Source organism: Micropterus salmoides, unplaced genomic scaffold (assembly GCF_014851395.1).
Source record: "Micropterus salmoides isolate LMB-PRFRI ecotype aquatic unplaced genomic scaffold, ASM1485139v1 Ms_hic_scaffold_17, whole genome shotgun sequence".
In the NCBI taxonomy this organism is placed as follows: domain Eukaryota; kingdom Metazoa; phylum Chordata; class Actinopteri; order Centrarchiformes; family Centrarchidae; genus Micropterus; species Micropterus salmoides.
In genome coordinates, this window is record NW_024040817.1 from 3186791 (window position 1) to 3201780 (window position 14990).

General features: G+C 39.3%; 1 protein-coding gene across 1 annotated transcript; it reads left to right on the forward strand.

Annotated features, from left to right (window-relative positions):
- Nucleotides 1-205: 205 nt before the first annotated feature.
- Nucleotides 206-12967, forward strand: LOC119907672 (hemicentin-1-like). Its single transcript, XM_038725389.1, has 13 exons — nucleotides 206-266; nucleotides 1534-1818; nucleotides 2051-2335; nucleotides 3099-3383; nucleotides 4139-4423; nucleotides 5180-5464; nucleotides 6227-6511; nucleotides 7268-7552; nucleotides 8312-8596; nucleotides 9357-9641; nucleotides 10402-10686; nucleotides 11443-11727; nucleotides 12489-12967. The coding sequence occupies exons 1-13, from the start codon at nucleotides 206-208 to the stop codon at nucleotides 12773-12775; spliced, it is 3483 nt and encodes a 1160-aa protein (XP_038581317.1). The 3' UTR covers nucleotides 12776-12967.
- The last annotated feature ends 2023 nt before the right edge of the window (nucleotides 12968-14990 follow it).

The window sequence follows — 14990 nt, forward strand, 5'->3', positions numbered from 1 at the left end:
ACTGCACATCGTTTTACTGATGATCTAACTTGGGAAAACACACAATACCTTCCAACACCAAGTGTCAATGACGTATGTTCACACATTCAAATAGAAGACAAAATTATTTTGAGGCTTTTGTGAGGAGCGCATAAATAAAAACACCGCTTCCTGTTTGGCGCTCAAGCTGTTGAATGATTAGTGATTAACGTCAGTCTGCATCAGGATGAGGATGAACATCTACTGCTGCCTTTTAGCCTTAGTTCTGGGCTCTAACACCAGTGCAAGTAAGGAGTTTTCATTCTTTTAATTAGGAAATTTTTGTGCAGTACTTAATTAATTAGTAATTTTGCATACATTTGATTGTACATCGTTTAATTGTTCTTCAACTGGGATTCATGTGCTTTTTATATGAGGCTTAGTCAGCTAGCTGGACCCGGTCTAATATTGTCTATATGTGAAAAACACATGTAAATCACCCTTTATGGTATTTTCACAAAGAGTGTGTTTCAGACAGGGTTATAGCGATATAGAGTATCGGTCTCTCAGCGGTGTAACCTAATTTAAGTATTCCCTTAAGTTTCCCCTTAAAGATTAAGTGTGTAATATTTAGTGGCATCTGGCCGTGAGGTTGCACAAGAGTGTAGGATAGCTACACAGGACCAAAAGGTTGTCTTCTGAGACACCAGAGAGGCAGAAAATAATAATAAATAAATACTTTGATAGTGGTGCTGAAATAGTTCTGTCATGACTGCAACAGTTACTCACAAAATCACTTCCTTATTAGTGGTTTTGCTTGCAATGCTTTTTTTCAAGTTGAATTGAGAGCTTTTAATTCTGAATGACATTTAAAAGAGTGTGTAGGCTTCTTGACAGACCTCTAAAAGAGCCATCAGAAAAACGTGATTCCCCTAAATGTCCTCTGCCTGGAGATACTGGGGAAAGCGTCCGTAGGTTGATGGATGTGGATCAAAAGCCAGAACACAAACACTGCAGCACATGCTTTATGGTGAGCTTGTGAAACAGTCGCTACAGAATCCATTTGTTGAGGGGGGGAGGAATCAAACACACAAATTTCCAGGTGAGAGTCCTGCAATTTAGCAACAGAGATAATGTTTAGTCCAAATATTATGTCTTCTCTCCCACCATCGAATGGATAACAAATAGCTCAGATGGAAACCTTATTTGCTGAGCCCTGCTGTATATTATTACTTCTTCTTCACCTTTGAATGTACGTATTCAACGTAGTGATGAGTGCCTACACTGTCAGAATTCTACAAGAAGAAGAAGAAGAAGAACGTAGTGACGAAACATTCTCTGTAGCGCTGTTTGTCCATTCTGGGCTACCGTAGAAACATGGTGACATCCATGTAAGGGGGGACCCGCTCTGTAAATGTCTCACTTGACCTTTAACTGCCGAATCTGAAGCTAACTTCAGCGTCATTCATGTTTGACAGGTGAAAATTATTCTGCGGTAAATCACCTGGTAGGCAGGACTCTCTCACAACATCACTGATACTTTCTCCTGTAATTTAACTCCAAACTGTGTTTCAGGAGCAGGAATAATCCGTAAAACAATCAAGGAGAAGGACCCCGTCACTCTGCCATGTCCTCACTCTGTGGAGGGTAAAGTGATGTGGAGCAGAGAGAGAAACGGACGCAGGGTCGACATACTTCTAATTGACGGTGACCGGGACATAAGACTCCTTCATAAACCGTATAAAGGATACAGCTCGTTGGCAGATAAATCTCTGCACATTGTCAGAGCTGGTGTCTCAGACTCTGGAAGATACTTCTGTAATAATGAAGTGGCTGCAGAGCTGACGGTGATCCCATCAGGTAACTACATTTTTATTCAAGCGATTTTAAGAAGTTGTTCTGGAGCTTTTGGTCCACTTGTTGTGAAAGTTTAGATCAACTTTCTCTCCCAACAAGGTCTTATTGATTGTCTGCTCACTGCTCAGGTTTGACAGTTGAATATTCTTCTTCTTGTAAATGACCTGGTAGGCAGGACTCTCTCACAACATCACTGATACTTTCTCCTGTAATTTAACTACAAACTGTGTTTCAGGAGCAGGAATAATCCGTAAAACAATCAAGGAGAAGGACCCCGTCACTCTGCCATGTCCTCACTCTGTGGAGGGTAAAGTGATGTGGAGCAGAGAGAGAAACGGACGCAGGGTCGACATACTTCTAATTGACGGTGACCGGGACATAAGACTCCTTCATAAACCGTATAAAGGATACAGCTCGCTGGCAGATAAATCTCTGCACATTGTCAGAGCTGGTGTCTCAGACTCTGGAAGATACTTCTGTAATAATGAAGTGGCTGCAGAGCTGACGGTGATCCCATCAGGTAACTACATTTTTATTCAAGCAATTTTAAGAAGTTGTTGTGGAGCTTTTGGTCCACTTTTCATGAAATTTTAGAAACATGGTGACATCCATGTAAGGGGGGACCCGCGGCTATCTAAATGTCTCATTCTAAGTTAACACACTTGACCTTTAACTGCCGAATCTGAAGCTAACTTCAGCGTCATTCATGTTTGACAGGTGAAAATTATTCTGCGGTAAATCACCTGGTAGGCAGGACATTCTCAAAACATTATAAATACTGTCTTCTGTTATTCCTTTTATTACAGGTAACACATATTCAGCAGATACAGTTTGCCCACTTATAGTGAAATTTTTGTTATTTAGCTGATAATTATAATAAAAAAATAGATAATTATATAATATATAAATAATAATAATAGGTAATTAAAAAGTCATTTAGCTGAGGATTTTGTCCAAAGTGACTTTCAATTGCTATACGTTTCAGAGATTGCACGTCTCTGGAGAAAGTAGGAGTTAAGTTTCTTATTCAGAGACATATTGGTGGATGTGTTACAGCGGGAATCGAACCCGTGTCTCCTACACAAAAGGCATGTGTCCACGGTGCCATTGCCATCCCAGTTTCAGATAAATTTTCTCTCCCAACAAGGTCTTATTGATTGTCTGCTCACTGCTCAGGTTTGACAGTTGAATATTCTTCTTCTTGTAAATGACCTGGTAGGCAGGACTCTCTCACAACATCACTGATACTTTCTCCTGTAATTTAACTACAAACTGTGTTTCAGGAGCAGGAATAATCCGTAAAACAATCAAGGAGAAGGACCCCGTCACTCTGCCATGTCCTCACTCTGTGGAGGGTAAAGTGATGTGGAGCAGAGAGAGAAACGGACGCAGGGTCGACATACTTCTAATTGACGGTGACCGGGACATAAGACTCCTTCATAAACCGTATAAAGGATACAGCTCGTTGGCAGATAAATCTCTGCACATTGTCAGAGCTGGTGTCTCAGACTCTGGAAGATACTTCTGTAATAATGAAGTGGCTGCAGAGCTGACGGTGATCCCATCAGGTAACTACATTTTTATTCAAGCGATTTTAAGAAGTTGTTCTGGAGCTTTTGGTCCACTTTTCATGAAATTTTAGAAACATGGTGACATCCATGTAAGGGGGGACCCGCGGCTATCTAAATGTCTCATTCTAAGTTAACACACTTGACCTTTAACTGCCGAATCTGAAGCTAACTTCAGCGTCATTCATGTTTGACAGGTGAAAATTATTCTGCGGTAAATCACCTGGTAGGCAGGACATTCTCAAAACATTATAAATACTGTCTTCTGTTATTCCTTTTATTACAGGTAACACATATTCAGCAGATACAGTTTGCCCACTTATAGTGAAATTTTTGTTATTTAGCTGATAATTATAATAAAAAAATAGATAATATATAAATAATAATAATAGGTAATTAAAAAGTCATTTAGCTGAGGATTTTGTCCAAAGTGACTTACAATTGCTGTACGTTTCAGAGATTGCACGTCTCTGGAGAAAGTAGGAGTTAAGTTTCTTATTCAGAGACATATTGGTGGATGTGTTACAGCGGGAATCGAACCCGTGTCTCCTACACAAAAGGCATGTGTCCACGGTGCCATTGCCATCCCAGTTTCAGATAAATTTTCTCTCCCAACAAGGTCTTATTGATTGTCTGCTCACTGCTCAGGTTTGACAGTTGAATATTCTTCTTCTTGTAAATGACCTGGTAGGCAGGACTCTCTCACAACATCACTGATACTTTCTCCTGTAATTTAACTACAAACTGTGTTTCAGGAGCAGGAATAATCCGTAAAACAATCAAGGAGAAGGACCCCGTCACTCTGCCATGTCCTCACTCTGTGGAGGGTAAAGTGATGTGGAGCAGAGAGAGAAACGGACGCAGGGTCGACATACTTCTAATTGACGGTGACCGGGACATAAGACTCCTTCATAAACCGTATAAAGGATACAGCTCGTTGGCAGATAAATCTCTGCACATTGTCAGAGCTGGTGTCTCAGACTCTGGAAGATACTTCTGTAATAATGAAGTGGCTGCAGAGCTGACGGTGATCCCATCAGGTAACTACATTTTTATTCAAGCAATTTTAAGAAGTTGTTGTGGAGCTTTTGGTCCACTTTTCATGAAATTTTAGAAACATGGTGACATCCATGTAAGGGGGGACCCGCGGCTATCTAAATGTCTCATTCTAAGTTAACACACTTGACCTTTAACTGCCGAATCTGAAGCTAACTTCAGCGTCATTCATGTTTGACAGGTGAAAATTATTCTGCGGTAAATCACCTGGTAGGCAGGACATTCTCAAAACATTACAAATACTGTCTTCTGTTATTCCTTTTATTACAGGTAACACATATTCAGCAGATACAGTTTGCCCACTTATAGTGAAATTTTTGTTATTTAGCTGATAATTATAATAAAAAAATAGATAATTATATAAATAATAATAATAGGTAATTAAAAAGTCATTTAGCTGAGGATTTTGTCCAAAGTGACTTACAATTGCTGTACGTTTCAGAGATTGCACGTCTCTGGAGAAAGTAGGAGTTAAGTTTCTTATTCAGAGACATATTGGTGGATGTGTTACAGCGGGAATCGAACCCGTGTCTCCTACACAAAAGGCATGTGTCCACGGTGCCATTGCCATCCCAGTTTCAGATAAATTTTCTCTCCCAACAAGGTCTTATTGATTGTCTGCTCACTGCTCAGGTTTGACAGTTGAATATTCTTCTTCTTGTAAATGACCTGGTAGGCAGGACTCTCTCACAACATCACTGATACTTTCTCCTGTAATTTAACTACAAACTGTGTTTCAGGAGCAGGAATAATCCGTAAAACAATCAAGGAGAAGGACCCCGTCACTCTGCCATGTCCTCACTCTGTGGAGGGTAAAGTGATGTGGAGCAGAGAGAGAAACGGACGCAGGGTCGACATACTTCTAATTGACGGTGACCGGGACATAAGACTCCTTCATAAACCGTATAAAGGATACAGCTCGCTGGCAGATAAATCTCTGCACATTGTCAGAGCTGGTGTCTCAGACTCTGGAAGATACTTCTGTAATAATGAAGTGGCTGCAGAGCTGACGGTGATCCCATCAGGTAACTACATTTTTATTCAAGCAATTTTAAGAAGTTGTTCTGGAGCTTTTGGTCCACTTTTCATGAAATTTTAGAAACATGGTGACATCCATGTAAGGGGGGACCCGCGGCTATGTAAATGTCTCATTCTAAGTTAACACACTTGACCTTTAACTGCCGAATCTGAAGCTAACTTCAGCGTCATTCATGTTTGACAGGTGAAAATTATTCTGCGGTAAATCACCTGGTAGGCAGGACATTCTCAAAACATTATAAATACTGTCTTCTGTTATTCCTTTTATTACAGGTAACACATATTCAGCAGATACAGTTTGCCCACTTATAGTGAAATTTTTGTTATTTAGCTGATAATTATAATAAAAAAATAGATAATTATATAAATATAAATAATAATAATAGGTAATTAAAAAGTCATTTAGCTGAGGATTTTGTCCAAAGTGACTTACAATTGCTGTACGTTTCAGAGATTGCACGTCTCTGGAGAAAGTAGGAGTTAAGTTTCTTATTCAGAGACATATTGGTGGATGTGTTACAGCGGGAATCGAACCCGTGTCTCCTACACAAAAGGCATGTGTCCACGGTGCCATTGCCATCCCAGTTTCAGATAAATTTTCTCTCCCAACAAGGTCTTATTGATTGTCTGCTCACTGCTCAGGTTTGACAGTTGAATATTCTTCTTCTTGTAAATGACCTGGTAGGCAGGACTCTCTCACAACATCACTGATACTTTCTCCTGTAATTTAACTACAAACTGTGTTTCAGGAGCAGGAATAATCCGTAAAACAATCAAGGAGAAGGACCCCGTCACTCTGCCATGTCCTCACTCTGTGGAGGGTAAAGTGATGTGGAGCAGAGAGAGAAACGGACGCAGGGTCGACATACTTCTAATTGACGGTGACCGGGACATAAGACTCCTTCATAAACCGTATAAAGGATACAGCTCGTTGGCAGATAAATCTCTGCACATTGTCAGAGCTGGTGTCTCAGACTCTGGAAGATACTTCTGTAATAATGAAGTGGCTGCAGAGCTGACGGTGATCCCATCAGGTAACTACATTTTTATTCAAGCAATTTTAAGAAGTTGTTCTGGAGCTTTTGGTCCACTTTTCATGAAATTTTAGAAACATGGTGACATCCATGTAAGGGGGGACCCGCGGCTATGTAAATGTCTCATTCTAAGTTAACACACTTGACCTTTAACTGCCGAATCTGAAGCTAACTTCAGCGTCATTCATGTTTGACAGGTGAAAATTATTCTGCGGTAAATCACCTGGTAGGCAGGACATTCTCAAAACATTATAAATACTGTCTTCTGTTATTCCTTTTATTACAGGTAACACATATTCAGCAGATACAGTTTGCCCACTTATAGTGAAATTTTTGTTATTTAGCTGATAATTATAATAAAAAAATAGATAATTATATAAATAATAATAATAGGTAATTAAAAAGTCATTTAGCTGAGGATTTTGTCCAAAGTGACTTACAATTGCTGTACGTTTCAGAGATTGCACGTCTCTGGAGAAAGTAGGAGTTAAGTTTCTTATTCAGAGACATATTGGTGGATGTGTTACAGCGGGAATCGAACCCGTGTCTCCTACACAAAAGGCATGTGTCCACGGTGCCATTGCCATCCCAGTTTCAGATAAATTTTCTCTCCCAACAAGGTCTTATTGATTGTCTGCTCACTGCTCAGGTTTGACAGTTGAATATTCTTCTTCTTGTAAATGACCTGGTAGGCAGGACTCTCTCACAACATCACTGATACTTTCTCCTGTAATTTAACTACAAACTGTGTTTCAGGAGCAGGAATAATCCGTAAAACAATCAAGGAGAAGGACCCCGTCACTCTGCCATGTCCTCACTCTGTGGAGGGTAAAGTGATGTGGAGCAGAGAGAGAAACGGACGCAGGGTCGACATACTTCTAATTGACGGTGACCGGGACATAAGACTCCTTCATAAACCGTATAAAGGATACAGCTCGCTGGCAGATAAATCTCTGCACATTGTCAGAGCTGGTGTCTCAGACTCTGGAAGATACTTCTGTAATAATGAAGTGGCTGCAGAGCTGACGGTGATCCCATCAGGTAACTACATTAGTATTCAAGCAATTTTAAGAAGTTGTTCTGGAGCTTTTGGTCCACTTTTCATGAAATTTTAGAAACATGGTGACATCCATGTAAGGGGGGACCCGCGGCTATGTAAATGTCTCATTCTAAGTTAACACACTTGACCTTTAACTGCCGAATCTGAAGCTAACTTCAGCGTCATTCATGTTTGACAGGTGAAAATTATTCTGCGGTAAATCACCTGGTAGGCAGGACATTCTCAAAACATTATAAATACTGTCTTCTGTTATTCCTTTTATTACAGGTAACACATATTCAGCAGATACAGTTTGCCCACTTATAGTGAAATTTTTGTTATTTAGCTGATAATTATAATAAAAAAATAGATAATTATATAAATATAAATAATAATAATAGGTAATTAAAAAGTCATTTAGCTGAGGATTTTGTCCAAAGTGACTTCAATTGCTGTACGTTTCAGAGATTGCACGTCTCTGGAGAAAGTAGGAGTTAAGTTTCTTATTCAGAGACATATTGGTGGATGTGTTACAGCGGGAATCGAACCCGTGTCTCCTACACAAAAGGCATGTGTCCACGGTGCCATTGCCATCCCAGTTTCAGATAAATTTTCTCTCCCAACAAGGTCTTATTGATTGTCTGCTCACTGCTCAGGTTTGACAGTTGAATTCTTCTTCTTGTAAATGACCTGGTAGGCAGGACTCTCTCACAACATCACTGATACTTTCTCCTGTAATTTAACTACAAACTGTGTTTCAGGAGCAGGAATAATCCGTAAAACAATCAAGGAGAAGGACCCCGTCACTCTGCCATGTCCTCACTCTGTGGAGGGTAAAGTGATGTGGAGCAGAGAGAGAAACGGACGCAGGGTCGACATACTTCTAATTGACGGTGACCGGGACATAAGACTCCTTCATAAACCGTATAAAGGATACAGCTCGTTGGCAGATAAATCTCTGCACATTGTCAGAGCTGGTGTCTCAGACTCTGGAAGATACTTCTGTAATAATGAAGTGGCTGCAGAGCTGACGGTGATCCCATCAGGTAACTACATTTATTCAAGCAATTTTAAGAAGTTGTTCTGGAGCTTTTGGTCCACTTTTCATGAAATTTTAGAAACATGGTGACATCCATGTAAGGGGGGACCCGCGGCTATGTAAATGTCTCATTCTAAGTTAACACACTTGACCTTTAACTGCCGAATCTGAAGCTAACTTCAGCGTCATTCATGTTTGACAGGTGAAAATTATTCTGCGGTAAATCACCTGGTAGGCAGGACATTCTCAAAACATTATAAATACTGTCTTCTGTTATTCCTTTTATTACAGGTAACACATATTCAGCAGATACAGTTTGCCCACTTATAGTGAAATTTTTGTTATTTAGCTGATAATTAATAAAAAAATAGATAATTATATAAATATATAAATAATAATAATAGGTAATTAAAAAGTCATTTAGCTGAGGATTTTGTCCAAAGTGACTTACAATTGCTGTACGTTTCAGAGATTGCACGTCTCTGGAGAAAGTAGGAGTTAAGTTTCTTATTCAGAGACATATTGGTGGATGTGTTACAGCGGGAATCGAACCCGTGTCTCCTACACAAAAGGCATGTGTCCACGGTGCCATTGCCATCCCAGTTTCAGATAAATTTTCTCTCCCAACAAGGTCTTATTGATTGTCTGCTCACTGCTCAGGTTTGACAGTTGAATATTCTTCTTCTTGTAAATGACCTGGTAGGCAGGACTCTCTCACAACATCACTGATACTTTCTCCTGTAATTTAACTACAAACTGTGTTTCAGGAGCAGGAATAATCCGTAAAACAATCAAGGAGAAGGACCCCGTCACTCTGCCATGTCCTCACTCTGTGGAGGGTAAAGTGATGTGGAGCAGAGAGAGAAACGGACGCAGGGTCGACATACTTCTAATTGACGGTGACCGGGACATAAGACTCCTTCATAAACCGTATAAAGGATACAGCTCGTTGGCAGATAAATCTCTGCACATTGTCAGAGCTGGTGTCTCAGACTCTGGAAGATACTTCTGTAATAATGAAGTGGCTGCAGAGCTGACGGTGATCCCATCAGGTAACTACATTTATTCAAGCAATTTTAAGAAGTTGTTCTGGAGCTTTTGGTCCACTTTTCATGAAATTTTAGAAACATGGTGACATCCATGTAAGGGGGGACCCGCGGCTATGTAAATGTCTCATTCTAAGTTAACACACTTGACCTTTAACTGCCGAATCTGAAGCTAACTTCAGCGTCATTCATGTTTGACAGGTGAAAATTATTCTGCGGTAAATCACCTGGTAGGCAGGACATTCTCAAAACATTATAAATACTGTCTTCTGTTATTCCTTTTATTACAGGTAACACATATTCAGCAGATACAGTTTGCCCACTTATAGTGAAATTTTTGTTATTTCTGATAATTATAATAAAAAAATAGATAATTATATAAATATATAAATAATAATAATAGGTAATTAAAAAGTCATTTAGCTGAGGATTTTGTCCAAAGTGACTTACAATTGCTGTACGTTTCAGAGATTGCACGTCTCTGGAGAAAGTAGGAGTTAAGTTTCTTATTCAGAGACATATTGGTGGATGTGTTACAGCGGGAATCGAACCCGTGTCTCCTACACAAAAGGCATGTGTCCACGGTGCCATTGCCATCCCAGTTTCAGATAAATTTTCTCTCCCAACAAGGTCTTATTGATTGTCTGCTCACTGCTCAGGTTTGACAGTTGAATATTCTTCTTCTTGTAAATGACCTGGTAGGCAGGACTCTCTCACAACATCACTGATACTTTCTCCTGTAATTTAACTACAAACTGTGTTTCAGGAGCAGGAATAATCCGTAAAACAATCAAGGAGAAGGACCCCGTCACTCTGCCATGTCCTCACTCTGTGGAGGGTAAAGTGATGTGGAGCAGAGAGAGAAACGGACGCAGGGTCGACATACTTCTAATTGACGGTGACCGGGACATAAGACTCCTTCATAAACCGTATAAAGGATACAGCTCGTTGGCAGATAAATCTCTGCACATTGTCAGAGCTGGTGTCTCAGACTCTGGAAGATACTTCTGTAATAATGAAGTGGCTGCAGAGCTGACGGTGATCCCATCAGGTAACTACATTTTTATTCAAGCGATTTTAAGAAGTTGTTGTGGAGCTTTTGGTCCACTTTTCATGAAATTTTAGAAACATGGTGACATCCATGTAAGGGGGGACCCGCGGCTATCTAAATGTCTCATTCTAAGTTAACACACTTGACCTTTAACTGCCGAATCTGAAGCTAACTTCAGCGTCATTCATGTTTGACAGGTGAAAATTATTCTGCGGTAAATCACCTGGTAGGCAGGACATTCTCAAAACATTATAAATACTGTCTTCTGTTATTCCTTTTATTACAGGTAACACATATTCAGCAGATACAGTTTGCCCACTTATAGTGAAATTTTTGTTATTTAGCTGATAATTATAATAAAAAAATAGATAATTATATAAATAATAATAATAGGTAATTAAAAAGTCATTTAGCTGAGGATTTTGTCCAAAGTGACTTACAATTGCTGTACGTTTCAGAGATTGCACGTCTCTGGAGAAAGTAGGAGTTAAGTTTCTTATTCAGAGACATATTGGTGGATGTGTTACAGCGGGAATCGAACCCGTGTCTCCTACACAAAAGGCATGTGTCCACGGTGCCATTGCCATCCCAGTTTCAGATAAATTTTCTCTCCCAACAAGGTCTTATTGATTGTCTGCTCACTGCTCAGGTTTGACAGTTGAATATTCTTCTTCTTGTAAATGACCTGGTAGGCAGGACTCTCTCACAACATCACTGATACTTTCTCCTGTAATTTAACTACAAACTGTGTTTCAGGAGCAGGAATAATCCGTAAAACAATCAAGGAGAAGGACCCCGTCACTCTGCCATGTCCTCACTCTGTGGAGGGTAAAGTGATGTGGAGCAGAGAGAGAAACGGACGCAGGGTCGACATACTTCTAATTGACGGTGACCGGGACATAAGACTCCTTCATAAACCGTATAAAGGATACAGCTCGCTGGCAGATAAATCTCTGCACATTGTCAGAGCTGGTGTCTCAGACTCTGGAAGATACTTCTGTAATAATGAAGTGGCTGCAGAGCTGACGGTGATCCCATCAGGTAACTACATTTTTATTCAAGCAATTTTAAGAAGTTGTTCTGGAGCTTTTGGTCCACTTTTCATGAAATTTTAGAAACATGGTGACATCCATGTAAGGGGGGACCCGCGGCTATGTAAATGTCTCATTCTAAGTTAACACACTTGACCTTTAACTGCCGAATCTGAAGCTAACTTCAGCGTCATTCATGTTTGACAGGTGAAAATTATTCTGCGGTAAATCACCTGGTAGGCAGGACATTCTCAAAACATTATAAATACTGTCTTCTGTTATTCCTTTTATTACAGGTAACACATATTCAGCAGATACAGTTTGCCCACTTATAGTGAAATTTTTGTTATTTTTCTGATAATTATAATAAAAAATAGATAATTATATAAATATAAATAATAATAATAGGTAATTAAAAAGTCATTTAGCTGAGGATTTTGTCCAAAGTGACTTACAATTGCTATACGTTTCAGAGATTGCACGTCTCTGGAGAAAGTAGGAGTTAAGTTTCTTATTCAGAGACATATTGGTGGATGTGTTACAGCGGGAATCGAACCCGAGTCTCCTACACAAAAGGCATGTGTCCACGGTGCCATTGCCATCCCAGTTTCAGATAAATTTTCTCTCCCAACAAGGTCTTATTGATTGTCTGCTCACTGCTCAGGTTTGACAGTTGAATATTCTTCTTCTTGTAAATGACCTGGTAGGCAGGACTCTCTCACAACATCACTGATACTTTCTCCTGTAATTTAACTACAAACTGTGTTTCAGGAGCAGGAATAATCCGTAAAACAATCAAGGAGAAGGACCCCGTCACTCTGCCATGTCCTCACTCTGTGGAGGGTAAAGTGATGTGGAGCAGAGAGAGAAACGGACGCAGGGTCGACATACTTCTAATTGACGGTGACCGGGACATAAGACTCCTTCATAAACCGTATAAAGGATACAGCTCGCTGGCAGATAAATCTCTGCACATTGTCAGAGCTGGTGTCTCAGACTCTGGAAGATACTTCTGTAATAATGAAGTGGCTGCAGAGCTGACGGTGATCCCTGGTTAGCCTTTTTAAAAACCATCACCTGTGTTTCCAAGTAAGCGATCACATTTTGACAGTAATTTTATTGTGAATGTGAAGGTATTACACACACATTTGGCTATGAATATTATTGATTAAAACTGCTCAGAAGATCATTAGTACCAATCTCCTTTGCATCAGTGATATCAGTGAGGTGAGGTGTCTGCAGATGCTAAAGGACAGTACCCACCCAGCCACAGCCTTTTCACCCTGCTGCCATCTGGGAAGTATATAGTAAGAATATAGAAGTTTCTGCTGTCGCACCACCAGACTGCAGAGCAGCTTTTCCCCTCAAGCTATCAGACTCTTAAACTCAAATTCATCCACAGCACTGCTCCATTGATTATAGTTTATTTCTGTTTACCATTTGTATAATTGTGTCTATTAATTTATGTTGTCTGCTATGTAGCATTTCACTAACCGGTTAGCCATTCCACATTAGTACCCTCATTTTCACGTTTTCTTTTAAACAAGGAAGTTTAAAATCATCCAGGATACTGTATTTACTTCAGTTCAGGAGAGAACTGAACTGAAAACGTCTCTCAGATGAGGGACGTGATGTCTTCAAGTGTCTTCATCCAGGTCCAGTTGCCCTTGATTGTAACCTTCCTTGGATACCTATGACCTGGATGACTGAGAACCTTCACAGACGTTTCCTTTCAAAAATCATTTAGAAGCAAACCTCCTGTTTTTTGCCGTGGTGTTTATTATATTTATTTATTATCTTGTTTGTTTGTTGTATGGTTCTGAAAGGCAAATTGAATTTCTCTTTATGGACAACATCTACCTTACTGTAACATGACCTTTAAATCCTGTCTGGGTTTTCTGCTTTGAGTACTTTTACTTTTAATACTTTAAGAATATTTGTTTATATTCAATGCAGAACTTTCACTGAGTATTGTAAAGTGTAGTATTAGTATTTTGGCTCAAGTCAAGGATCTGAATACTTCCTCACTGATCCAAGAAAGGGAGTTTTCTCTCCATCACTTTCTCCACTTATCAATATCGGAACCTGGAGAAGAAGTCACCCAAGTTTAAAATAAAAATGGTTCTGTGTCTGTAAATTCAGTGTATAATGGAAAATACATACAGTATTCATACATATAATACTTTTATTTTTATTTTAGCAGCTTTGCATCAGAATGTGTTCTAATAAAAGGGATACTTAATTAAAGAGTTTATCAGAGAGTTCATTATTTAACAATTATCAAATTTTATTTAAATAAAGTTTTTTTAATGTTTTTTAACACATACATCCTGTTTGTGTTTTGTACATGGATAATTGGTTCAAACTTTCATGTGAATCAGACTCACTGATCAAATAGACAGAAACTCAAGAACTGGGTTACCAATACAGTAATAATATGGTCATTACGTGCATAGCTAATGTAGGCTGAGTTTCTTTTTTTCTATCTTGGCCACATGGGGGCGGTGGAAACAATCTTTAAGCACAAGCAGACATGTTATCACCTTTCAAGTTAGAAAACTTTAACATTCAGCAGAAAAGATAAACATCATCACCCAATCAGAGTTGTGTTTGTGTCCACCTGATTAAGTCCAACATTCACTCTCTTTAAGCTCTGTTTTTGGCTGTTTATGCTGGTGGGACAGTGGGCGACGAAAATATACTCTCTGGTCAGTTTCCATTCATTTGTTTAGAATACGGGACTGGTAGCAGGAAACAGCCTCCACACATCAGAAGCAGCATAGTGTCAGCTTGTTAACACCACTGACCTAGTTTTACTTACTACTGCAGGAAACTGCACCGTATAGAGTGGTGATAAATCTAAAGGAAACCTGCAGACCATAAAACCATTCTGTGTGGGTTTATCACATGTTGTCATTAATTCTTGTTAATTTAAAACAAAATTTATAATAGGCAAGAGAGGTTTATTTGTAGAGCACATTTCAACAACAAGGCAATTTCAAAGTGCTTTACTTAAAACATAAAAGCAACCCGCTTTAAAATATATTTTAAAAAAGGGTGAAATAGAAAATGAAAACAGGATAAAATACATTTTAAAGAGTTAAATAGGAAATAAAAAGAGGATAAAACAGGACAGTAAAAGTCACAGTGCGGTGTACGATATGGATCTACAGCCTTACATTTGGTTTAATTAAAGGCTGTGGTAAAAAGAAAAGTCTTCAGCCTTGATTCAAAAGAACTGAGAGTTTCAGCAGACCTGCAGTTTTGCAGAAG